The sequence below is a fragment of the Acomys russatus genome, chromosome 12 (assembly GCF_903995435.1).
Source record: "Acomys russatus chromosome 12, mAcoRus1.1, whole genome shotgun sequence".
Lineage (NCBI taxonomy): Eukaryota > Metazoa > Chordata > Mammalia > Rodentia > Muridae > Acomys > Acomys russatus.
The window spans coordinates 37,268,121-37,295,758 of NC_067148.1; the positions used below are offsets into that span (position 1 = coordinate 37,268,121).

Below are 27,638 nucleotides of genomic sequence, written 5' to 3' on the forward strand. Positions count from 1 at the left end.
GCCAGCGAGAGCTGGCCAGTGGAGGCGCACGCCTTTAATCCCAACACTCGGGAGGCAGAGACAGGTGGAATCTCTGAGTTCCAGGACAGCCAGGGCTACACAGAGACACCTATCTCAGGGTGGGGATGGTGGGGGGGGGGTGAGTCACAAGGTAGAGGGCTTGCTTCACAGGGACAGGTAGCTTAGACTTTGTCCTGTTTACCTGGTAAACACAGAGTGGAGGAAGCTGGCTTGATTGAGGGTTGCACAAGCACTCTGACCTGTGTTTGTGAGTTAATGGATCAAGCATTGGGATAGCGGTGGAATTTGGCCAGGGCGGCCAGCCACTTGCATAACCTTGGTGTTGGGGCGGCGGGGGGGGGGCAGAGGGAGGGGAGCGGCAGTACTAGACCACCAGGAACCTACCCACAGCCTTTTCTGCCTTCAACCGTGAGTGCGGGTCTTCTGCTAGCCTTACACTCGGGGCTGCCAACTGGGAGAAGAGCATGGCTGCCTATGGGACAGGAAGTGCACAGGGGTGAGGGTGGGAGGGGAGAACAGGGTGTTGGGCAGTCACATCCTCTGAGGGGCTGTGGATTTGGTAAGGGTGAGAGCCCTTCTACTTTCCTCCCTTGACTCTCTAGCCGTGACCGTTGCCCAGAATGTCCAGCTGGGCTTGGAGCAGCCTGCTTAGTCCTTGTGACCAAATCTCATTTTGATGTCTTCTTGCAGAAGCAGGGTCTGTCTCTTAGCCTCAAGTTCTTTCTTTTTCTTCCTTGCTAATTAAGGAGGTCTTCAAATTGGGAGCTGGTTTGCGTCATTACTTTCATTGCCCACTAACTTTACTCTGACCTACAATCCCTGCGGACTGCCTGCCCCAGAACTCCTAGATGTGGGCACAGCCACTCTCAGCTCCTTGCTCCCTGACAAGAGGCCGTCTCCCAGCCAGGCGGTGGTGGCACACACCTTTAATCCCAGCACTTGGGAAGCAGAGGCAGGCGTACCGCTGTGAGTTCAAGGCTAACCTGGTTTAGAGAGTGAGTTTCAGGACAGCCAGGGCTGCACACAGAGAAACCCTGTCTCAAAACAAACAAAGAAGAGGGTGTCCCCTTTACTCAGTGCCAGGCCACACGGACAGCTCCAGAGAGTAGGCAAGGCCCCTGAAGGGCCACACATGAATTGAAGGGACTAGAAGAAATGTACGGCAAGGCACATGTGATACTTTCCACTTTCTAGTAGCCACCTTTGGAAAGGGGCAAAGAAATGGGGGAAAATCGTTTTAATCATATGCCTCCTTTGTTTTTGACTTTTTGAGCCAGGGCCTCACTATGAAGCTGTTTTTGCATAAGAACTCACTCTGTAAGCCAGGCTGGCCTCAAACTCATGGAAATCCACCTGCCTCTGCTTCCCAAGTCCTGAGCCCTGAGTCCTGAGATTAAGGGCGTGAGCCACCACACTCAGCTTAATATACTTTAAAAACATGTTTATTTAAGTGTATGTGTGTGTGTGTGTGTGTGTGTGTGCGTGTGCATGCATGTGTGTGTGTGCGTGTGCATGCATGTGTGTGTGTGTGTGTGTGTGTGTGTGTGTGTGTGTGTGTGTGAATGCATCATGTGCAAGCAGGAGCCCATGGAGGTCAGAAGAGGCATTGGATCCTCAAGAACTGGAGTTATTGATGGTTGTCAGCTGCCATATGGGTGCTGGAAATTGAACCCAGGTCCTCTGCTAGAGCAGCCTCTCCCGCCCCTCCCCTTAAAAAAAAAAAATACAAGGTCTCCTGTATCCCAGGCTGTTCATCAATTGTTGTTGAGGATTACCTTGAATGAACTTTTGATCTTCCACCACCACCACGCCCCGCCCCCAGTGCCTTTCTTTATTATTTTCTACCTCCTTCCCCTAAGACAGGGTCTCTTGCCAGGTGGTGGTGGCGCACACCTTTAATCCCAGCACTTGGGAGGCAGAGGCAAGTGGATCGCTGTGAGTTCGAGGCCAGCCTGGTCTACAAAGTGAGTCCAGGATAGTCAAGGCTATACAGAGAAACCTTGTCTTGAAAAAAAAAAAAGAAAAGAAAAGACAGGGTTTCTCACTAAACCTGGAACTCAGTAGCTTTCATCTAGGCTGGTGGCCAGCAAGCCTTAGTGACTCTTCGATCTCCTCCCCGCTCCCAGGGCTAGAGTAACAAGTATGTGTGGCCACAAGTACGTTTGCACTTTTATGTGGGTGCTAGAGATTTGAACTCAGCTCATCATGTTTGGACACTGAGCTTTCTCTTACATCCTAAACCGCCTCCCGAGCCCCACACCTGATTTTCAACAGTGCTGGGGATCAAATCTAGGGCTTTGTACATGCTAGGCAAGCACACTCCCAAGTAAACTACTCCTACATCCCATATATACCTTACCAAGACCAAAATGGTCTTTCAGTAGGAAATTATTAATAAAAACTCTATCTCGCCGGGCGTGGTGGCGCACACCTTTAATCCCAGCATTTGGGAGGCAGAGGCACGTGGATCTCTGTGAGTTTGAGGCCAGCCTGGTCTACAAAGCAAGTCCGGGACAGCCAAGGCTACACAGAGAAACCCTGTCTCGAAAAACTAAACACAAACAAACAAACAAAAACTTTATCTCTAAAAACACGTGACACCTGGTCGTCAATGAAGAAATCCCAGCAGGTGGCTGAGTTGCTTTGGGATCGTGTAGACAGGTCACCGTGGGCAGTTGAGACTAGGGGCCTTGGGACTCAGGTGCCATTCAGCCACTTGATGAACTACCGTAGAGCGCTTCCAGCCCAACACTCTTGTGGCACAGATGTCCTGGTTGGGGACCTGGGCAGCGCTCCCACTCCAGTGCTCCACCAGCAAGGAGCCTGGAGACCACTAGAGGGCGCTGCAAGACCAGCCGATCTCCTGCCTGACTCCTGACCAGGCCTGCCACCCAGTCCCTACGCAGATGAGCTACAGCGAAACGGGAGAGGTCTTTGCGGTGTTTTATGGCCCTCCTAAATTTTGATCGTTCTTTAAGAACAGAGCACACGCTGTTGAAATCCTTTCTATTGTTTCAAAATATCCTAGAAAGCAGAGCTCATTTGAATCCTGGAAAGGGCGGGATAGCTTTAAAGCCACAGGGTAAAACTCTGATGACTTTGTGGCGATAACTGACACATCATCCAAACTGGAGACACAGTGCTTCTCCCATACAGGGCAGAAGCTGTAATTTAGACCCCTTCTGTTTTCAAAGTGTGTGTGTGTGTGTGTGTGTGTGTGTGTGTGTGTGTGTGTGTTGGGAATCAAATCCAGAGCCTCACCCATGCTAGGCAAAGTGTTCTACTGAACGGAACCCTAAACCCCAGAAAATATTTTTTAAAAAAGATTTCTTTATTATTATGTATGCAATGCTCTGCCTGCATGTACAACTGCAGGCCAGAGGAGGGCATCGTATCACATTATAGATGGTTGTGAGCCACCATGTGGTTGCTGGGAATTGAACTCAGGACCTCTGGAAGAGCAGACAGTGCTCTTAAGCACTGAGCCATTTCTCCAGCCCCCTGAAAAGATTTTTAATTAGTTGTCCACATATCAAATTCCAGAGCTGAGACCGTGATGTCAATTAGTTGTCAACATTGTGTGCACTTGCTGTGCAAGGGGCCATGGGCTCCCTTCCAACACTGCAAGAACAGATAACTAACTGTATATAAAGTAAGGATACGGCTGCTGCTCCAACGTGTGGTTGAGGGGAAGGTTTTTAATTGTAGCTATGAAGGGAAGTACAGCCAGGGGCATCTAAGTCCAAACATGGCCATGAGGGAATTGGGAGCCGTAGAGGAAGACAAAAGAAAGGACCAAAAGGGAAAGGCAAAAGAGGGGGTCACCAAGAAAGCCCATGGCTGAAATGACAGGGTTATATAAGAGTGAGACGCTGGGGTAAAGGAAGTACAGGAGACGGAGAAGTCTAGGGTAGGGCACGGGGAGAAAGGAGCCCCCGGCTATTATATAAAACTCCCACCCCCAAGGTTTTGCTGTTCATTTGTAATAGACTGGTTAATTATTAATTCATTATCACAATAAAGCACTGTGAAGTTTTTGTATTTTGGATTTCTTTTCTTTTCTTTCTTTCTTTCTTTCTTTTTTTTTTTTTTTTTTTTTTTTTTTTATTAGAAAGCCTTTTTAGGGCTGGAGCGATGGCTCAGTGGTTAAGAGTGCCGCCTGCTCTTCCAAAGGTCCTGAGTTCAAGTCCCAGCAACCACATGGTGGTTCACAACCATCCGTAATGTGATCTGATGCCCTCTTCTGGCGTACAGGTGTATATGTAGGCAGAACATTGTATACATAATAAATAAATCTTTTTTTTTTTCTTTAAAGAAAGCCTTTTAATATTTTTCTAAATACTTATTTATTTATAATGTATATGAGTACCTTTTCTGCATGTATACCTGCAGGCCAGAAGAGGGCATCAGATCTCATTATTAATGGTTGTGAGCCACCATGTGGTTGCTGGGAACTGAACTCAGGACCTCCAGAAGAGTAGACAGTGCTCTTAACCTCTGAGCCATCTCTCCAGCCCAAGAAAGCCTTTTTAATAAAAGTACATTTTATTATTTATTTTAATGTATGTGTGTGCACAAGAATGCAGGTACCTGTGGAGAGCATCAGAGTCCCCTGGAGCTGGAGTTACAGGCAATCGTGAGCTGCTTGACATGGGTGCTGGTAATTACACTTGGGGTCTCTGGAAACTTAACCAATAAAGGGGACTCTCCAAGGGGCTACCAACCTCACTTTTTCAAGACAGGGTCCCCGTCACCCTTTTTTGAGGGGATTAGGTTTTTTGAGACAGGGTTTCTTTGTGTATCCCTGGCTGTCCTGGAACTTGCTCTGTAGACCAAGCTGTCCCGGAACTCACAGACATCCCGCTGCCTTTGCCTTTGGAGTGCTGGGATTTCTCACTGTATGACCCCTACTTCGCTGGAAGTCACTATGGAGACCAGACTGGCCTGGAACTCATAGACCTTACTTACTGCCTCCCAAGGCATGTATCACCCTGTTTGACACCCGAAAAGTCTAATTTTGTATGTACAGTGTTCATATTGGTGTGTACGGATCCTCCAGAGGTGGAGGCTGCACTTCAGACACAGGCATGGGGCAAGTTTGTGTCTAACCTGTGTGTATGTGCAAACTGGCTTGAGGTTGACATTGGGTGTCTTCCTCAATTGCTTTTCCACACTCCTCCTCCCAAAGGTCTCACTATGTAGCCCTGGCTGCCCTGGAACTCACTAATAAACCAGGCTGGCCTCGAACCCACAGAGATCCGACTGTCTCTGCCTGCTGAGTGCTGTGATTAAAGGCGTGTGCCACTACACCTAGCCACTTTTTCTTTCTCTCTCTTTCTTCCTTCCTTCCTTTCTTTTTAATTGAGTCTCTTACTGGAGCTTACCAACTGGCTATACGGGCCGACTAGAAGCCCCAGATATCCACCTGTCTTCACTTTCTCGGATCACACCAGCCCTAGAAATCCAAATTCAACGTCAGGTCCTCATGCTTTCACGGCGACCATTTAACCTACCCAGTCGTCTGTCTCTCCAGGCCCCAAGCAGCTCCTTAGAAAACACTTTGCTACAATTCCAGTAGTCTTGGATTGACGGGCATTACTGCAGTGACACCTCCATAGCAATAGGTGGCGCTGCGAGCACTGCCTTACACCTTCCCTAACATCCTTTCTCTTAGCAATGGCGGGTGATGAGTGGGCCGCCTCTCTTCACAAGGGTGTCTACTTTGAAGCCTGACGGCATGTGCAAATGACTGTTTGTTCCCAGCCTACTGGAGCCCCGATCTCGCGGAGAATTATAAAACACAATGTCATTTTTCCCTGTTACATGGTCTCGAGAGGCAGCGGCTGCACAAAAGACGCAGGCGTGGAAGTGGATTTGCGCCAAGCCTCAGGCGGATATGCAGGCAGCCCTAGGGCGGGCGGGGTCCTCGGCTAGAAGCGAGCCGGCGGCCTGTGGAGGGGACTGACTGAGCAGCGCACCCGGGAACTTGGAGGCGCGGCAGAGCGAGCGGGCCCTGAGCTGACAGATCCAGGGCTTGGCCAGAACTGTGGACGAGCGGACCAGCTAGTGCAGGGCGGAACCATGATCACTTCAGCCGGTGAGTGCAGCCAGGAGCAGGCGCCCCAGGGAGGAGCCGCCGCCGCGCCGGCGTTTAGCTGAGTCAGGGCGGGTGACTGGGCACCTCCGGGTCAAGCGCCGGCCTGCGCGGCCCCTCTGCCCGAGGCCCACCCTGGGGTCAAGGGCTGGGAGGGTGGCCGGGCCACTGCAGGCTCCATGGGTTCGTAGGGATCGGACCAGGTGACCACCTGGGCATCCCTCTCCAGCCACACCCCCGTGCCCGAACCGGACTGGGTTCCTAGGCTGTCGCTGGATCGCCCGGTGATTTCCTTTATTCTGTCTGTCCGCTTCTTGGCAGAGTGACCCCCCCCCCCCCCATCATTCCCCACCGATGTTTTGGTTTGGGGTGAGACCCGGTGCCATCGTAAGCATCGTGAAGCAGCTCCTGGCCTGGCAGCCTAAGTGCTACGCTGAGTGCATTCTAGCTCGGGCCTTAGATCCCTTCCCCTGGAAATCCGAAATTAGGTTTGAAGCGGCTAGTTTCGGGGACCACCGTATTCACGTAAGAAGCTCATTCGGCGAAGGCAGCATTGAATGGGCGAGCCAGCTTACTTACTGTGTGTGTTTACGTGCTCAGGGCTACAAAGCCTATTTCAACACATTTGTATCGTTTTATACGTAGATGCTTGTAGCGGCAATTGAAATGGAAAGGTGTGGAGACGAACTTTTAAAATGGGCATGTTTTTTCAAGCTCCCTCCCCTCCACTACAGACTGATTTATATATAGGCTGTCTCCAGCCTTGGTGCTTTTTCGTACTTGGCTGCGTACATGCCCTTGCTTGGTTGTCCTTTTTTATTCTGTACTTGCTCTACAAGTGTATGATTGTGAACAAACAGGTTATCGGTAGACAGTAGTCTGTATGGTGATTAAGCAAATTGGTAGAGATGCTAGGAAACATGACAGCTCTCTCCTCCCCCTCCTCTTCCTTTGTTGTTTGTTTGTTTTTTTCAGGCAGGTCTCTCTGTGTAGCCCTGGCTGTCCTTGGAACTCACTCTGTAGACCAGGCTGGCCTCACACTCACAGAGATTCCCCCTGCCTCTGCCTCCTGAGTGTGCTGATTAAAAGTGTGTGTCATTACATCCTGTAATGGCTATTTTCAAACATATGAAAAAGTGTTGCCTGTATTTTAAGTTAGACTTTTGTCCCAATGGATACAGATGATTACAGATGGATTTTAGTTCCTATCAAAGGAAGCATTTTCCCCCAATGCTTTTTTTTTCCCCCACTTGTAAATATAGGCTTAGGTCCAGCCTACATTACCACAAGTCTTTAGAGTGCTGGCTTCACTGATCATAGTCTCTGGGTGCTTAATGGAATACTGTTAGAGTGAACCCGTAAATAGTCACCTCATTTGGAATGTGGTACAAGACACCATCATCTCTTGCCTGGATTATTATCCTAGCCTCAAGACTAGTTTTTCCACCAATACTGTTTCTAAGTCCATTCTTCTAGTTCCTGGAATTTGCTTTGGAAAGTTTGTATAGCATTTCTCCTCAAATGTGTCAATGGTGGTTAATGATGTTTAAAATAAAAATCAGATTTAATCACTCTAGACTTTTCTATTTTGTTTTGGGTGGTTGCTTGGGGGGGGCGGGCTACACAGGGTCTCTCTGTGTAGCCTTGGCTGCCCTGGATTTACTTTGTAGTCCTGGCTGGCCTCAAACTCACAGGGAACCACCTGCCACTGCCTCCCGAGTGCTGGGATTAAAGGCCTGTGTCACCACGCCTGGCCACTCTAGACTTTTTGTTCAGCTTCTTTCCTATCTAAGAGTTCTTGCATGTTCTGTCCCCTTTTCACAAAGTATCTTCGATCTCCCATTTGCACCTCAACCCAATCCCTCTATTCAAACATTTTGACTCTCCGTTGGCAGCCGCCTCTCCATTCCCAATTCTGTAATGACTGTGTTCCTGTGCCTCGGTGTTGTTGTAGTGAACTCCTTGCTAGAGTCTCGGGCAGGACACCTGTTCCATAATTCTCAGGACACTACTGAGTGTGTGGCTGATGTTAAAAAGGTACGCCTAGCCGGGCGGTGGTGCCGCACACCTGTAATCCCAGCACTCAGGAGGCAGAGGCAGGCAGATCGCTGTGAGTTCGAGGTCAACAAAGCGAGTCCAGGACAGCCAAGGCTGTTCAGAGAAACCCTGTCTTGAAGCCGCCCCCCCCCCCAAAAAAAGGTATGCCTTGTATGAAGAAATGAGTTCCCTGAGTTTTTAGAGCAGACTGAAAGAGACCTTGGTAGGAATATAAGGAAACACTGTCTTCTTTGTGGTGTCAGGACCAAGGATTGTGAGAATCTACCCTGAAATACTGGATGGTAACATAATATACATTAATAGCTGTCGTTTAAGTTCATTGAATTGTCAGCTAGCTTCCGCTCCAACCCTTTTGTCACATTATTTCCTGTCAGCTCAAGTTGACTTAAGACCTGGCTTAGGATCTATCTGCTCCCCAGGCCAGAGTCAGGGTTCTAGTGTGTCAGTTTCTCACTGGACACATGTTAGTCACTAAAAACAGCAGTGACTACGAGGCTAATGTCTACCATTTTGGGCTTTTTGTTTTTTAAAGAGATTGACTGTGAAAGGGAATGGGGCCAAAGACTGTAGTGCTTATTTCCCAGAAGGAAGCATGGATCTGAGTGGATTAGATGTAACACAAGCAAATAGAGGAAGGCATGCTGGCACACTTCAGAACAGGAGTTTTCTACTCTTTATCCTCTTCTGACTTCCTGAATTGACCATTTTCAACTTTCAAGTAATATTTCCAGCACATACCTCTATATTGGTAAATAATATGGAAGTATTCCTATTACTTGAGTCAACAATTTTAAGACATTATCTGCTGAGTGTATGACATAAGCTTTTATTTTTATTTAGATTTATTTATTTTATGTGAGTGTTTTATGTATATTATGTATGTGTGCCACCTGTGTGCCTGGTACCCATGGAGGTCAAAAGAAGGCATCGGGTCCCCCAGAACTGGAATTACACATGGTTGTGAGCTGTTATAAGGACCTGAACCCTGGTCCTCTGCAACAGCAGCCAGTTGTTTGGTTTTGGTTTTGGTTTTGGTTTTTTCAATACAGAGTTTCTCTGTAGCGTTGGCTGTCCTGGACTCGCTTTGTAGACCAGGCTGGCCTCAAACTCAGATCAATCCACCCGCCTCTGTCTCCCACCTGTTGGGATTAAAGTTGTGCGCCACCATGCCTGGCTCCCTAGCCGGTGCTCTTAACTACCGAGTATCTCACCAGCTGCATACAAGTTTTTCAAAAGCACATAGGTCTTGGCCTATCTGAAGTTGGCAGCTCACAACTGACTGTAACTCCAAGATCTGAAACCAATGAACATAAATTAAAATTAAATAAAAAAGAAGAAAAAGAAAAATAGTTGTTATCCTAATTAAGTTGTCATGAAAAATACTTTTTCCCTTGTCTTCTGTTTTGTGTATATATGCATATAGTGTATGTGTGAATGTGTTTTGGGTGTGCACACACATATATGTGCCAGTGAATGTAGAAGCCAAAGGTTAATAATGTCAGATGTCTTCCTCTGTCTACACTTTGCATTTTGAGACAGAGTCTCACTGAGCTCAGAGCTCACCAGTGGTCTAGACTAGCTGGCCAGCAAGCTCTGGGTTTCTTCCTGTGTGTCTGTGCTGGGAATATGCCTACCTTTTAAGTGGGTGCTAGGGATGTAACTCAGGTCAGGGGTTGAAAGCAGGCAGCTTCTATCACTGTCACCTTTTTTGAGATAGAACATCTGCTTGTTTCTGCCTTGCCCTCCATAGCACTAGGATCATGGCCTTCTTTTTTCATGGGTGCTGAGATCCCCCAGTCCTCTGCTTGTACAGAAGCACTTTACCTACTGAGCATCTCCCCAGCCCCATTGTTGAGCTCTGACCAAGTGTTAGTGTCTGTCTGCATGTGCCTATTTCTTAATCATGGTATGTCTTTTGTCTTGTAGCTGGAATCATTTCTCTTCTGGATGAAGAAGAGCCACAGCTTAAGGTATGAGTTGAAGTCTGTGAAGCTTCTTCGGTTTCGTGATATCGTTAAATTTCCTATCATTTAAAGTAACCATCTTATAGCCTGTAGCCAGTCATTGAAATCTAGCTAGGAAAGACGGTATTTTGATACTAGAAATTAATTTAAGGGTAATAGATAGTAAAATGGCTCATGAGTTACCTTTCAGTTTCATTATCAACAGTAATCACAAAACATTACTTCTTCTGTGTTGCATATTTATTTCCATGTGACAAAAATTTGGAATATTGGGCAGGCAAGACAGCTCAACAGGTAAAGGCAGCTGCTGCCTAGCCTACAACCTGAGTTTGATCCCCAGAACCCATATGGTAGAAGAGAAGTGAGCCCCACAAATTGTCCTTTGACCTCCACAAGCACACTGTGGCACATGGACACATACACATGCATGCATACATCTAAGTAAATATAATAAAGCCGTTGTTTTTAAAGGTGGGAAAAAAGAATGTTCTGCAAGTGGCTTTAGTACCTGTACTTGCGTAATGTAAACCAGCAACCTAGAGTCTGTGTACTCAAAGAAGGGAGCAGTCACGATAAGAAGCAGTACTATGTGCATAGTTTGCTATTTTGATTGAAAACAACAACAAAAAAAATGGATGAATCTAAGAAAACACAGACATGAAATTTTAAAATAAATATTACTGAGAATTTGACCATAAATTTATGGATACTTTTTGTGTTTGCTTTTTGAGACAGGGTCTTTCTTTATATCCTTGGCTGTTCTGGAACTCTCATGAGACCAGGCTGGCCTTGAACTTGTAGAGATCTGCCTGCCTCTGCCTCTGCCTCCTGAGGGCTGAGATCAAAGGCATGTACCACCGCACCTGACTGGTAGACACTAAAGGAAACATGATATTAAGTCTTTAAAATCCAATTTTGTTTTATTTTACAGGAATTTGCACTACACAAATTGAATGCAGTTGTCAATGATTTCTGGGCAGAAATTTCTGAGTCTGTAGACAAAATGTAAGAAAATACTTCATTTCTATAAATTTGGATAAAGTAGAATTGCTTACCAACTCATTTAGGAATCTACTGCTAATTTGTGGCTTGAGTATTTAAAATTTGAGTTTTTGAGGAAGACCATAGCTTAAACAAGGCCTACCTTTCCTTATTTCTTCCAGAGAAGTTTTATATGAAGATGAAGGTTTCCGGAGTCGGCAGTTTGCAGCCTTGGTGGCATCTAAAGTATTTTATCATCTGGGGGCTTTTGAGGAGTCTCTGAATTATGCTCTTGGAGCAGGCGACCTCTTCAATGTCAATGATAATTCAGAATATGTGGAGACTATTATAGGTAATTACCTTCCATCTGATAAGATTTTGATCTTGTTGATGTCTTTCTTGCTCTAGTGATACAGCTTTTTTATTCACTTTAATATGATGTTGCTAGATTTAGTTTAATGGAAGTTTATAATCGTCATCTAATGGTTAAACCAGCTACATTTTTTTCATCACCTTCCTGCTGAGTGCAGCTTATCTCAGCAGTTATAGTCATCTCCAGGCCAAGGGAGCAGTTTGGTAAAATAATGACAGATTGTTATGAGTAATCACTTAAATAATAGTAATTTTTTTTGTTTGGTTTAGTTTGGTTTTTCGAGACAGGGTTTCTCTGTGTAGCCTGGCTGTCCTGGACTCACTTTGTAGACCAGGCTGGCCTCGAACTCATAGCAATCTGCCTGCCTCTGCCTCCCGAGTGCTGGGATTAAAGGTGTGCACCACCACGCCCGGCAATACTAATTTTTATAATTGTCTTGTCTGACTGTCTTCCCTCCCCCCAACCCCAGTTTTCGAGTCAAAGTTTTCCTGTGTAGCCCTGGCTGTCCTAGACTCACTTTGTAGACCAAGTTGGCCTCTGACTGTCTTTTTATTTGCTTGAGACAGGTTTTCAATATAAAGCAGGTTGGTTCTGGACTAAGAATTCTCTGGATGCTGAGATTACTATAGCATCTGCCACAACTCTCTTATATAATTGCTGCTAATACAGGAAGTGTTTTAGTCACTTTTCATGCTACACTAGTTATTCTTCATAGTCTTGATTTGTTCCATAACTGACCTGTGAGCAGCTAGCCTTGTTGCACAAATGAGAAAACAGGGGCTTTAGGCTGGGTGTGGTGGCGCATGCCATTAATCCCAGCACTTGAGAGGTAGAGGCAGGTGGATCGCTGTGAGTTTGAGGCCAGCCTGGTCTACAAAGTGAGTCCAGGACAGCCAGTGCTAACATAGAGAGACCCTGTCTTGAAAAACCAAAAAAAAAAAAAGAGAGAGAGAAAAAAAACAGGGGCTTTAAGATGAAAAGATATGTGGCTATTAAATAAAAGGGTAAGAAATTAAAACCTAAATTGACTCACTCTAAAACCCTTATTGTCATTTTTTTGTTTGTTTACAGAGATGGGTTTTTCTGTGTATGTAGCCCAGTACATTTTAGAACTCAGTCTATAGCCCAGGGTATCCTCAAACTTTTGATCCTCCTGCCTCCACCTCTCAAGTATTGAGAACGTAGTATGTGTTACCATGTCTGACTTATTTGTTGACTTTAGAAACGTTGGTGTGGTAGTCTGTCACTGTAACAGAGACTTGTAAAGTGAAAGGGCTATTTTGTTTGTTTGGTTTTGAGACGGGGTTTCTCTGTGTAGGCTTGACTGTCCTGGACTCACTTTGTAGACCAGGCTGGCATTGAACTCAGAGATCCATCTGCCTCTGCCTCTGCCTCCCGAGTACTGGGATTAGAGGTGTGTGCCACCACTGCCTAGCTGAGAAAGGATTTTTAGTTCATGGTTTTATTGGTTAAAGATTTTGTAGCTTTAAGAATTGTTTGAAAGCCAGGCATGGTGGCTCACGCCTTTATCCCAGCTCTTGGGAGGCAGAGGCAGGCGTATCTCTGTGAGTTCGCGACCAGCCTGGTCTACAAAGCCAGTCCAGACAGCCAGAGTGACAGAGAGAAACCCTGTCTCGGGGTGAAAAATTCTCATCTGGAAGTTGAACTCAGGGACTGCATGCTTTTCAGACATATTTTTATGACAGAATTAAGATCATGGTTTTAGAGAGTTCTGTCGGGGGTGTAGGTGCAGATATTTACATTGCTAATTAAGAAGGTAGCTGCATTATTTTTCTAGACCTTTAAAAGGAGAAAATACGGTATTTTCCTTCAGAGAGTTTTAGTTTGATCAACATTTTCTACATCCACATTGTTTAATGTCTGTTTTGTGATTGCTGCTTTATTCTTATCAACTGACCTAAACTTCGATGGTTCTGCCTAGATGAACCCTAAATACAGTATGGCCAGTTTATAAAAGTCCACTGCTGTTCCCATACAGAGCCTCACCTAACATGGATCATCTAGTGGGCTAACAATTCTTTGTAGTTATTTCTGCTTCTGAAGCTTGAACTAGTACCTTTTTTCCTCCTTGAGCAGAAGACTGGCAAACCAGTGAATAGAAGGGATTACTAGTGTATACCTTTACCCTGTAGGTGACATATAAGGCAGCTTTAGGAAATGCCTTGTTTTGGTTTTGTCTAGATGCTTAAGACATGATTCCCAAAATGTATAATCAGCATGTGCGTTTCTTATCCACTGTGCTATTGATACCCTTTAGTATGTCTCTGTCCTCCCCACCCACACTAAACAAATTGAGCATATATGCTCCTGCATGAATTTTCAGGCACTCCTGGAGGAATATAGGTTCCTATCATTTCTGTTTGTTTGTTTGTTTTTGAAATAGGGTTTCTCTGTGTATCTTTAGCTGTCCTGGACTCACTGTGTAGACCAGGCTGGCCTCTGCCTCCCAAGTGCTGGGATTAAAGATGTGCAGCACGACTGCCCAGCTTCTGTTATTTCTAAGATTTTTTTGTCCTTTCTTTCTTTCTTTCTTTCTTTTTTTTTTTTTTTTTTTTTCTGATTTGCTACCATTGCTTGAAAAGTATTTGGTATTCTTTGGAGTTGCTTTTTGAGGCCGTGGCATAATTATTCTACAAAGATGATTGCTTACAGCTCTTTACCCCAGGATACCTAGTTTCAGATGTGAAGTATAATCAATTTTTTGTGGTAGTAGTTGTTACATGCCTTTTAAAATATTCTGTGTAATGACAAGTATGTATTTTTTAAATAATGAAACAGCAACTATTTGTAGCAAACTTTTTAGAATTAATCAAGTTGATTAATATAATTTTGGTCAAAATAATTTGTTTGGAATAATGTCAGCTTTGTTGGTGTTGATGTCTAGCCTTTTGTTGTAACTATCATAAAAAATGACTTAATTGAAAGTATAAGTTCTAGCATTTTAAGGTATACTTATTACTTGGTACTTATTTGTAGTGTTCATGATTATAAATGTAGACATTGTCCTTTTCTGGTAGTTTAGACCAGTTCACAAAATAACTAGTTGTTTTATTTTTCTCCACAGCAAAATGCATTGATCATTATACCAAACAGTGTGTGGAAAATGCAGATTTGCCTGAAGGAGAAAAAAAGCCAATTGACCAGAGATTGGAAGGCATCGTGAACAAAATGTTCCAGCGATGCCTCGATGATCACAAGTATAAGCAAGCAGTGGGCATTGCGCTGGAGACCAGGAGACTAGATGTCTTTGAGAAGACAATACTGGAATCTGTAAGCAGTAATGTCACTTGAGAGGTTGGAATTGATGGGAAATCAACAAAACAAGTGTTCAAATGCAAACTCTTGTTTGATTTGGTTTGGGTTTTCTTTTTTTGTTGTTGTTGTTTTTTTGTTTTTGTTTTTTTGAGACAGGGTTTCTCTGTGTAGCTGGGTTTTCTTTCGAGACAGGGTTTCTGTGTAGCCATAGCTGTCCTGGAACTTGATCTGTAGACCATGCTAGCCCAAAGATCCACCTATCTCTGCCCCCCAAGTGCTGGGATTAAAGGCATGCGCCACTGGGCCCAGCCATACTATTTTTTAGGATACTTTTTATTGGTTCTCTGACAATCTTATGCATATATGCAATGTATCTAGATCATAACCACTTCCGCCTTCCTCTTCACACTCCTAGATGTCCCCAGAGTGTTCCTTTTTCATCTCTTGACCTCCTTTTCTTCTTTCCTTGCACTTTGATTTATTTGCATGTCTGTGAGGGAGCACACATATGTCATAGCGCGTGCATAGAAATCAGAAAAGAGTAGCAGTTGTTCTTTCTTTCCTCCATGTGCATCTTGGAGGTTGAGCATGTGTTCTTTCCTACGGAGTCACCTCACCAGCATTAGTATCTGCTGTGTGTGCATGAGTGCAGGCTCCTCCTATTGAGCATTGTGGGGATCAGGAACCGGGGTTAGGGAAGGGAGTGAATGGTGACAGAGCCCACGCAGAATCCTTGGAGTCAGACTTAGGAGACCAGACTCAAAGTTGCAGCTCTAACTTTACTGTGTAGTATATAAGCCTTTAAAAGATTAAAGAGCCAGTCAGACAGACCCTCCCATACTAGCCTCAAAAACCAATAGCAGTCAATCAGATTGATGTAGCTATGAGGAAATGTGGGAGGGGCAAGGTCACTTCAGGAGACTTCCATAAAGACATGGAAAGCAGTCACCACCCACTAGCCTCAGATCCATTTTGAGAATTTACTCCAGTGTGCTAGGAGTCCCTAGTAGATCAACACTGTGTGCAATGGATCAGGACTGTACCAGGAGTCTTAGGAGCCACTGATGGTTCTCTCATCAGTCTGTGGACCTCCAAAAGGCTTATCTCCACACTCCCAGAGCATGGCAGGCCACCGGTGGCCACCGTCCCAAAGAACAGTGACTTCCCTTCCCCAGCATCCATCACTTGCCAATAGCTCCTCAGCTAGGGCCAGAGTCCCCTGAGCCTTTCCCTCATCTGTGTTGGAATGTTGACTGGCTTGACTGTGTAGATCTTGTGCAGGTGACCAAAGCTGCTTTGAATTCAAGATAACAGTGGTCATACCGTGTCCAGTAGTTCCCCCACTTCTCCCAGCTTTCAGCTCTAATGTTCTATATGCTCTCTGTTCCTCAGTGTTCCCTGAATGCTTGACAGAAGTGTCCTGTTTAGAGCTGAACACTCAGCAGTCATTTATTCTGGCCGGTTATAAGTCTGCATTGACTATTGCCACTGCACAAAGAAGCGTCTCTGACCAAGGCTGATAGCCCCACTAACCTATGGTATAAACATTACCGTTTAGAAGGTATTTGACACCATGTCCATTTAACAAAACAAGTATCAAACAGAGGCTCAAGTCACTCACACCTGGAGATAGCTCTGTCACGTTGTACTTTCTGTCCTTTGAATGAATATGGGTAGCACATCAAAGGGCTCTAGCACCAAGGTAGGAGGCGGTAATTGCAAATTACACCATTTGGACAGGCAGATTTTTATAATAGTAGTATTACTGTTAAAGAGTATACTATGTTCACTTAGTGACATCCTGATTCACCATTCAGTAGCATTAAATTATTTTCACTCCTTTTTTGTGTGTTTGTTTGGTTTTGCTTTGTTTTTGTTTTGTTTTTTGAAATAGGGTCATACGCAGGCCAGTCTGGCCTCAAACTTGAATTCTTTATTCTTCTGTCATCACCCAAGGTGTGGGATGATGTGTACCACCGTGCTTGGTTTTTCACTTCAATTTTTTTTTCATTAAGATACAGAAATATATGCTGGGCATGGTGGTGCACACTTGTAATACTAGCACTTAGAGGGGCAGAGGCAGGTGAATCTCTGAGTTCGAGGCCAGCCTGGTCTACAAAGTGAGTCCAGGACAGCCAGGGATACACAAAGAAACCCTGTCTAAGAAAAAAAAAATAGAAATAGGTAATTATTTTTAAAATTCGTCTGAACCACCTGGGTGGTACATGCCTTTCACCCCAGCATTTGGAATGTGATGACAGGAGGTTAGATGAGAGGAGGTTAGTGAGATGCTCTGCAGAAGCTGATGGCTGGAAAGGGGCAGAGTACTCTCCTGACTGTTGCCTTGCATCATAAAAACAGACCTCTAAACTGCTTTATTTATTTTGGTTTTTTTCTGATTTTTGTTCTGTTCTTTTTGCGGGGGTGGGGGGGGGGGTGTTGCTAAGTTTTAAACCATAGCCAAGTAGCGCTGGCACATATCTTTAATCCCAGCACTTGGGAGGCAGAAGCAGATCTCTGGATTGAGGGAAGCCTGGCCTACAGAGTGAGTTCTAGAACAACCAGGGCTACACAGAGAAACCTTGTCTTGATTTAAAAGGGGGAAAGGGGCAGATTAAACTACTTGGTTTCTAAATATACATAATGCTTCAGTACCTAGATAATGCTATGTTGTTAAATTATGTCTTTCAGAATGATGTCCCAGGGATGCTAGCTTATAGCCTCAAACTCTGCATGTCTTTAATGCAAAATAAACAGTTTCGGAATAAAGTATTGAGAGTCCTGGTTAAAATCTACATGAACTTGGAGAAACCCGATTTCATCAATGTCTGTCAGGTACATACTCTGATTTTCTTACTCCATGTTATAGCATATGCATTACACTTTGTTACGCTGACTTTCTGGGATGGCTTCAGTTGATCTTTACACATCCTGTGAGGTTGAGATAATGGTTTATATTGCTTTTACTGATAAATAGAATTTCACACACTTTAAAAGTATTTTGCTACAATGTATTTTTCTTTATGTATTTTTTTATTCAGTTTGATATAATCTATGGGCTCATTATTTAAAACACAGTTAAACACTGGCTATATTTCATCCCTTTTAATTTCTATACCACTTAAAGTTTTTAAGTAGCATAGAAAATATATGAAATAATGCCTGATTTCCCCCTTCTATCGCTCTCTCTTTAAAAAAGATTTATTTATTATATAAATAATAAATATATATAATAATATATAAATATATATAATAAATATATAAATCATATAAATATATTTATATATAATATAAAAATAAATATATAAATAAATATAAATAATATATAAATGTATATAAAATAAATATATAAATGATAAATATATCATTTATTATTATGAATACAATGCTCTGTATTCATGTACACCTGCAGGCCTGAAAAGGGCACCCGATCACATTTTAGATAGTTGTGAACCACCATGTGGTTGCTGGGAATTGAACTCAGGCCCTCTGGAAGAGCAGTCAGTGCTCTTAACCTCTGAGCCATCTCTCCAGGCCCCCTTCTCTTATTGTAGGTCTTTCCCTAAAGATAATGGTAGATATTTTCCCCAGTTTATTGAATATTTAGATATACTATACTCTTCTCATTGTCTGTGTAGCTTTCATTGACTGGAAATATGCATGATTTACTTTTAAGCAATTAACACACTGTATATACTTTTATGCATTGCATTTTATTACATATTCATTGTAATGTACTCATGTGCACACACATACACCCTTCCCCCCCCCCACACACACACATATCGTTTAAAGAGTGATTCAGAATGCAATTTGAGATAGAAAATACCAGGTGAAAAATGTCCACATTGAAATTGCTCCAAATCAACACAGGATTTTTATTTATTTATTTATTTTATTTTATTTATTTTTGAGACAAAGTTTCACTATGTAGCCTCAGCTGCTTTGTAAACCAGGCTGACCTTGAACTAATAGAGATCTGCCTGCCTCTGCCTCCCAAGTGCTGGGATTAAAGGCGTAAATCACCATGCCCAGCTTCAATACAAGATTTTAAGTTGATAGTTTGTTTGTTTTTTTGTCACCCAAAGTCAGTTTAACACTGTATTTCTTTTTACTTTACTTTATCTGGTTTTGGAGTTCTGTTACTTTTTTTTTTTTTTTTTTAATGCTCATATATAATAGTTCTTTGTCCTTTTCTTCTGGTTCAGCTTCTTTCCTTATAGACAGTTTTATTCTTTCAGTGTTTTACTCATTTTAGTAACCTTTTTGGTTTTTTGGTTTTTCAAGACAGTATTTCTCTATGTGTATCCCTGGTTGTCCTGGACTCATTTTGTAGACCAGGCTGGCTTCACACTCACAGGAATCCACCTGCCTCTGCCTCCTTAGAGGGCTGGGATTAAATGTGTGTGCCACCACGCTCGGCTCCCTTTAATGACTTACTGTTGTCATTCAGTACATTAACTCTGCCGTACTTAAGCATAACTTACTAGTCACTTACTTTGTTCCCAGTATTTCCTGTTCTTAATTTATAATAATTTTGACCATGTTTTTTTTTCTTGAAATTGAGTAACTTGCTACTTATAAGGAAGCAACATTTAAACTGAGATTTGAAATGATAATTTTGATTACTCTTGTTCTACTCCAGCATAGTACAGTATGTGCTAAATGAATGATTGATTCTTCCCCTAACTTTTTTTTTAAAGATTTATTTATTATCATGTTTACAATGCTTTGCCTGCATATACACCTACAGGCCAGAAGAGGCCATCAGATCACATTATAGATGGTTGTGAGCCACCATGTGGTTGCTGGGAATTGAATTCAGAACCTCTAGAAGAGCAATCAGGACTCTTAACTTCTGATCCATCTCTCCAGCCTGAATGATTGATTCTTAACACTTTATGGCAATAGAGAAAATACAGGTTAAAGAGCACAGGGTATAAATTAAGGCCAGGCAGTGATGGTGCACACCTTTAATCCCAGCACTTGGGAAGCAGAGGCAGGTAGATCTCAGAGTTTCAGGACAGCCATGGATGTGATTAAGAGAAGTGAAGACTATTTGTTGTGCTCTGATACTGTGCATATGAAGTTTTCATTTACTGTGTGCCTGTTCTTTATCTCCATTTCAGTGCTTAATTTTCTTAGATGATCCTCAGGCCGTGAGTGATATCTTAGAAAAGCTGGTAAAGGAAGACAACCTGCTGATGGCCTATCAGATTTGTTTTGATTTGTATGAAAGTGCTAGCCAGCAGTTTTTGTCATCTGTAATCCAGAATCTTCGCACTGTTGGTACCCCCATTGCTTCTGTGCCTGGATCTACCAATACGGGTACTGTACCCACATCAGAGAAAGACAGGTACAAGTATCTTCTTCTGCATCAGAGCTAACTGTACATCCTTACTCATCTGGGACTCTGTAGAATACAGAGTGGATTCTAACAGTAGATAAGTTTAACCATTAGCTTCGACAGAGTGTGAGGTCTAATGCTAGTACTATACTTTATACTGTGACAGGCAAAGTAAGGACAAGCAAAGAGGATCCTTCTAGAGAAAAATAGAAAGGATTGGGTGCTCAGGGCCACAGTTCAGATACTTGTGGGTGCTTAATTATAATAAAATATGTGGGGTAGGTGGGCCAAAATAGTTGTCTCAGATTTATCTGGGCTAAATATTTAGAAAGAAATGTTTTGGGTTTTACATGTCTAGTAAAATCAAATAAATAATATCTTAGGCTCTTATAATATACAGCTTCCCCATATATATTTAGACCAGCTATTTAAAATGTTTGTGTCTTTGCTGTTCCAGCATTTTTTCTTCCAAACTGTCTATTTAGCAGTAAGAGTCATTGTTTTGAAACCTGCTAAGATCTTACTTCCCTCTCAACTGTTCATGCCTCCTGCATATATTCCAAACAAAGTTCTAGGTCTAGAAAGTATCCTTCAAGGCTCTGCATTTATATCCGTAGGCTCTACATTGACCAGTAGACGGACTGACTGATTGGGGAGGGTAAGCACGGCTTATATAGTGTGCTGATTAGGGTTTGGGCCAACTTGGCACAGCTAGAGTCATCTGAGAAGATTTCCTCCATCAGATTGCCTATAGGCAAGGCTTGATTAATAGCAGGTGTGGGTGGTGGGGGCCAGCCTATTGTGAGTATTGCTATCCCTGTGCAAGTCTTGGGTTGTATGAAAGAACAAACTGAGCAAACCATAGAAACAGGCCAGTAAGCAGTGTTCCTCCTCGGCCTCTGTTTTAGTTCTGCCTCCAGATTTCAGCCATTAGTTTCTTTTCTGACTCCCCTCATGGCGGACCAAGATTGGGACATTTAAGCCTAATAAGCCCTTTCCTTTTGGTCATGGTGTTTATCACAGTAATAGAAAGCAAGCTACTATAGATAGATACCAGGATAGTATAGTATTGCTGTGAAGTATCTGACTGTATTGTTTTGGGGAGGACTATAAATGATTGGAAGTTTTGGAGGAAAGAGCCATCAAATACTTCGAGTTTAATGGCTGTTCTGTAGGAGCTTCGAAGGTCTTTTTCCCCCCTCTTCTCTTTTATTGCTCTATTTTTCTTTCCTTGTATGAGTACAACCTTGTTAATTCCTAAAACTTAAATCAGATAATATAAGATGTTTTATCTCGTTGCTAGGGATCCTATAAATTCTACACAGACACTCTACCACTGAGATACATCTCAAACCCCCAGAGCCACAGTTTGGGGGGTTGTTTTCTTTGTAGATCTGCTGCATTTCTGTGAGCCTGTGGGCATTCTGATTGGGATTGTGTGGAATCTCTTCACTGAAATCTTACAATACTGAACTTGTAACTCTGGCAATATTCTACCCATAATCTAGGAATGTGGTACTCTTTTTCACCTATTTACTTTTTAGCTCTAGAAACATTTAAAAATAGATCCTTCTATAGAATTGTACCTTTACCAATAGAGATCATTTTACACCTCCCTTCTCTGTCCCTTTTATTTTTTGATTTTTTTGTTTTTTTGGGGTTTTGGGTTTTTTGTTTGTTTGTTTGTTTGTTTCCGAGACAAGGTTTCTCTGTGTAGGCTTGGCTGCCCTGGACTCACTTTGTAGGCCAGGCTGGCCCCAAACTCAAAGTGACCCACCTGCCTCTGCCTCCCAAGTGCTGGGACTACCACCACTACTGCCTGGCTTACCTGGATTGTTGTTGGTTTTTTTTTTTTTTTTTTCACGTGTCCTGCTCATATTTTTCTCAACCACCACCCGGCTTGAATTCTTTTTAAAAGTATTCTATGTTTATTTGTTGTCATGGTCATTGTGAGTTAATCTTTTCCGGAAGGATTGTTTTTGTTTTTTTCTCGTTTGTAATTTTCTGCTAGTTGTATTTTAATTTCTGGCTTTCTCTAATTCTAATTTGTTTTGTTCTGAGACAAGAGCTGTATCCAGGCTAGCCAGAGTGCTGAGATGATATTGGCCTTAGCCACAGTATTAGGGATCAAACCCAGGGCTTTATGCATACTGTGTAAACACTACCAAATGAGCTATATCCTTAGTTCCATTTGATTCTCTTTTTAATCTTAAATCATTTTCTTTTTTTTTTCTCCTCCTCTTTCTTTTCTTTCTTTTTTCCTTTAAGAAAAAGTCTCACTATGCAGCCCTGGCTAGCCTACTGTTCATTGTGTAGAAGAGGCTGACCTCAAACTCACAGAGTTCTACTTGTCTCTGCCTCCTGAGTGCTGGGATTAAAGGCATGTGCCATCATGCTTACAGTGTCCATTACTTGAATTTCTATTTTACTAAAATTAACTTTGCTAAATTTTTTAAAACTTTCCTTTTTTCTTTCTTTTTTTGGGTTTTGTTTTGTTTGGTTTTTTGTTGTTGTTTTGTTTGGTTTGGTTTTTTGAGACAGGGTTTCTCTGTGTAGCCTTGGCTGTCCTGGACTTGCTTTGTGGACCAGGCTGGCCTCGAACTCACAGTGATCCACCTGCCTCTGCCTCTTGAGTGTTGGGATTAAAGGCTCACACCACCACGCCCGGCAACTTTTCTAAGCTTTTGCAAAGGTGGATTATTTAAGACTGTTTTTCTATTTTCAGTGTTCCCGAACACTTTCTTTTTCTTGTGTTGTGTTTATGAGATAGCAAACAAAAGGATAGTGTGTGTTTTCTCTACAGTATTGTGCCTTTTAGTTTTAAAGTTGTGAGGATGAACTACTGGTGGTTCATCTCAAACTGACTACTTTGGGGTGGACTTTTTTTTTTGTCCCCTATTTTTGCTATATTTATCATTAAGAATTTTGTCAATCTAGATATTTTTGTTTATTTTTTAAAGTTTATTTGGAGAAAATTTAATAACTGTTTCCTCCAGCTTAGAGATGTTAGAGTCTTATTTCTTATTGAATAATATCCACAAAGTAAATATATTTTCTTGTAGAATAATTTGGACATAGTTCAGATCTGCACTGTAACTAAATTGCCTGCACCTTCTGTTTAGAAGAGATTTACTGAAGTGTTGATCGATGGCTTTCCTCATTTTAGTGACTCAATGGAAACGGAGGAGAAGACAGGCAGTGCACCAGCAGGAAAAACACCAGATGCGGTGAGCGTGCATTCAGTTACTGTTCAAAGTATTCTTTCACGCTTTCTTCCTCCTCCTCTTCCTCTTCTTCCTCATCCTTTCCTCCTCTGCCGCTTCTTCATCTTCCTCCTCTTCTTGTTTGTTTTTGAGGGGTGATGGTGGGAGCAGGGGGACAGGAAGGGACTGTCACTGTATAGCACTGGCCGGAATTCAATATAATAAATCAGACTGAAATTCTGCCTGACAAGTATTAGATTAAAGGTATGTGTCACCATGACTAGCACATTGTTTTAGTACATGATATATACTTGAGTTTTTAAAGGTTTTGTTTTTATGATGCCAGAGTCATTTTATAAAAATGAATTTTCTATTAAATGTAGTTTTAAAAATTTATCCGGAAGACCCAGGTTCAATTCTAGTACCTACACTGTGGTTCACAACTGTCTGTAATTCCAGTTTCAGAGGATGCTATGCCCGCTTCAAACAATGATAGTTGAAATTTCTAGATCCTGTCATTAAAATAAGAGAAAACGAGGTTGTGTGTGTATGAAAATGCATTTGTGTATGTTGTATATTTTTTAAAGATTTATTTATTTATTATTATGTATACAGTGCTCTGCCTACATGTACACCTGTAGGACAGAAGAGGGCATCAGGTCACATTACAGATAGCTGTGAGCCACCATGTGGTTGGTGGGGAATGAACTCAGGACCTATGGAAGAGCAAGAGGTGCTCTTAACCACTGAACCATCTCTCCAGCCCATGTGTGTTGTATATTCGTGTGTGTGCATGTGAGTGTGTGTGACTGCCTTCATTGGTTTGAGACTGATGAAATACAGTTGGTTTAGTGAATTTCATTAATATTAATATTTTCATTCTTTTTTGTTTTGACAGAGTCCAGAGCCCAAGGACCAGACACTGAAAATGATTAAAATTTTAAGTGGTGAAATGGCTATTGAATTACACCTGCAGTTCCTAATACGAAATAATAACACAGACCTCATGATTCTGAAAAACACAAAGGTAGAAAATTTTCTGTAATGGAGCATTCTTTTATGTCTAGTTGAAGGCTTTATTTCCTATAATCAAGTAAATGTTAAAGTTTTTGTAAAAATAGCAATGCGCGTGGCTGAACTCAGTTCAAGAACATCTATTCAACATTTGTGAATGTGCCCCTAGAATCAGTCCCCAGCACGGAAAAGATGAGTGGGTGGAAACTCACTTACTGGAGGGAAGAGCACTAACAAGGACTAAGTCCGTGTTTTTGAGCTTGTTCAGAAGTGTGGTGGATTTTTTTGTTTTATTTTAAATACATTTTAAATTAAATTAAATTTTAATTTTTAATTTCTTTTTAAATTTTAATGTATTCACTTCACAGTTGACCATGATAGCATATTCAAGATGTTAATAGAGTTTATATGACTGCATCTCCTACTCTATCATCAGCATTAGGCACAGACTCCTGACAATTTCAATTTTTGAACAATGTGATTACATATTTAGCTCAGAAATTTTCTAAAGGGCTAAAGTAGTAGCTCAGTTGGTAAAGTGCTTTCTTGTTTTGCAAACACAAAGACACGAGTTCAGTCCCCAGGAAAAAATGGTGGGTGTGATGATACATGTTTGTAATACCAGTGGTGGGGAGTCAGGTGAATCCGTGGTGCTCACTAGCCAACCAGTATAGCCTGTTTGTTGAATTCTAGGCCATTGAGAGACCCTGTCGTAAAAAGCAAGATGGCTAGCTCCTGAGGAATGATTTCTGAGGGGACACCTGTGCTCCCACATGAATACTCACTCACACATACCACATAGTATTTTCAAGGAAAGTAGTTCATCTGTTACTGCTATGCCCACTGCTCTCTTTGCAATACTCTAAACTTCTCTTTCTTGGGAGTAAAAAGTTTTCATGTAAAAAGATAAATAGCATTAAAAAAAATCTTTCTTATTTCTTACTCAGTATCCCTTCCCAGAGATATTTATTTTTCTTATAGCCATATACTGTTCAGTGACTAAACAGTGTTTGATTTAAGCATGTATACAGTGCCTTTTGAGACCTTAAATACATGTGTACAGATGACAAAACAGATATGTTAGGGCTTAGAATGTAGTTCACGAGTAGAGAGCTTTCCTAGACTCCGCACTATAAACACATTCCTACATTGATGCCCACATAATTTGGTGGCTGCCAGAGGTACAGGCCAGGAGAGTTGTAGCATTGCTACTTAAGTTACTCCAGCACCATGGGAACCGTAGGCAAGATGCTGAAGGGAAATAGAAATGTCTGAACAGTTCAGCCTGTCCAGAAGGAGAGGAGTAGGAGATCTGTGAATTCACACTTCAGATCTGTGACTGAGCCAGGAGTTGTGATACACCTAGAATCCATAGACTGGAGGTGTAGGCAGAAGCGTCAGGAGCTCAAGCAAGTTTAGGCCTGCTTGGGCTACATGAAACCCTGTCCCATAAAACTAAAACAAAAATCGGATAGTTAATACCACAAATTGTCTTGTTTTTACAACCTAGCTATTTCATCTTTACATAAAAAACATCTCAAACCTTGTCTCCAAAAACCAAAAAGAGTCTCAAAATTCATATTTTAAATCTCATTTCAATTGTTTTCTGATTTTGCTGCAAAATAGGTCTTCTGAGTGTATGTGAGCATGTGTGTGCATAAATACTTTGCCAGTGATAAAGAAGTCTGTACTTGTTTGTGTAGGACGCAGTACGGAATTCTGTATGTCATACAGCAACTGTAATAGCTAACTCATTCATGCATTGCGGCACCACCAGTGACCAGTTTCTTAGGTGAGTATGCTTGCAGAATTCCACTTTGGTAGATTTTTAAAATATGTGTATTTTTAATATGTGTGTCTGGGGATAGGTTATGTGTAGTTTATATTTGGGAGCCAAAAGAGGGTGTCAGATCCTCTAGAGCTGACCTTACAAGTGGTTGCCAGCCACTGGCTTGGGTCCTGGGAACTGAACTTGGGTTCTCTCTAAGAATGGGTACTTGCTCTTAACCACTGAACTGTCTGTCTCTCCAGCCCCCTACCCCTAGTGTTTTTAACCAAGACTGCATTGATAGTATTTCTTACCGTATTTCCAGCTAGTCTTGAATTTTAAGTATGTTTTGCTTATTACACACACACACACACACACATATAGTTTGTTTTATCTTTATTTTAAAGTAAAAATTACTTTTATTAGTTGCCTTGGTAACTTGAAGGAAAAAACGAAATGTATGATTTTCCTTTTGTTCAAAGTAGAATTATATATCATGCATTTTAAGAATCTTCAGAGCTGCGTGGTAGGGGCACTTGGGAGGCAGAGGCAGGAGGATCTCTGAGTTCAAAGCCAGCCTGGTCCATATATTGATTTCTAGGACAGCCAGTGCTACACAGAGAATCCTATCTCAGAAAACTAAAGAAGGGCAAACAACAACAATAAAAAACCTTTGAGAATATTAATGCATGCCTATAATTCCAGTGTTTCGGAGGCTGAGGCAGGAGGCTTACTGGTTGAAAACCAACCTGAGCTAAGTGGTAGACCATTTCTCCGAAAAGGGAACAGCTTACTTAGGAGGAAAGTTAGGATTAATGACGTTCAAGTTGCTTGTTTTTCTTACAGAGATAACTTGGAATGGTTGGCCAGAGCCACTAACTGGGCCAAATTTACTGCAACTGCCAGCTTGGGTGTAATCCATAAGGTAATGTATTTATTCATTGTGACTGGCCATCAGAGAAGAAGCCATTTTTCTGGGGCTAAGAAGCATAAGTTTAGTATAATTCATCAACAGGTATATGTTATCAAGTCAGTCCTCAGACAGGGAAGGGTGAAATAAGAAGGCATTGAAATACGTGTCTGCTTCTTTTTAGTAAGAGGTAGAAATCCTTCTCCTGTAACTGACTAAGCCATTTATGGGGCTTTTGTTTTTGTTGTTGTTTGTTTGTTTTTAAGATTTGTTTATTATGTATACAGTGTTCTACCTGCATGTACACCTTCAGGCTAGAAGAAGGCATCAGATCACGTTATAGATAGTTGTGAGCCACCATGTTCTTGCTGGGAATTGAACTCAGGACCTCTGGAAGAGCAGTCAGTGCTATTAATCTCCGAGCCATCTCTTCAGCCCAGACTAAGCCATTTCTAACTGTTGAATTGAGATGTTGTATAGTCTTAAGTTATTTTGGGAAAACATTGTAAAACAAAGTCAAAAGTAGACTAGTCACACTTTCTCTAACCAGGTTGTACCTAGATCTGTTAAAGACTCATGTTTGAGTGATGGAGTTGTTTGGATGAGAGCATGTTCTGCTACCAGTCCGC

General features: G+C 42.2%; 1 protein-coding gene across 1 annotated transcript in view; it reads left to right on the top strand.

The window, feature by feature from the left end:
• Positions 1-5,949: 5,949 nt before the first annotated feature.
• Positions 5,950-27,638, top strand: part of Psmd1 (proteasome 26S subunit, non-ATPase 1) — a 78,348-nt gene continuing 56,659 nt past the window's right edge. Inside the window, exons 1-11 of the mRNA XM_051154227.1 lie at positions 5,950-6,118; positions 10,100-10,143; positions 11,069-11,142; positions 11,301-11,470; positions 14,577-14,782; positions 17,459-17,602; positions 19,897-20,123; positions 23,281-23,341; positions 24,216-24,344; positions 26,035-26,123; positions 26,946-27,024. Coding sequence (XP_051010184.1) covers positions 6,103-6,118; positions 10,100-10,143; positions 11,069-11,142; positions 11,301-11,470; positions 14,577-14,782; positions 17,459-17,602; positions 19,897-20,123; positions 23,281-23,341; positions 24,216-24,344; positions 26,035-26,123; positions 26,946-27,024 — 1,239 coding nt within the window. The 5' untranslated portion in view covers positions 5,950-6,102. The remainder of the gene's footprint in view (positions 6,119-10,099; positions 10,144-11,068; positions 11,143-11,300; positions 11,471-14,576; positions 14,783-17,458; positions 17,603-19,896; positions 20,124-23,280; positions 23,342-24,215; positions 24,345-26,034; positions 26,124-26,945; positions 27,025-27,638) is intronic.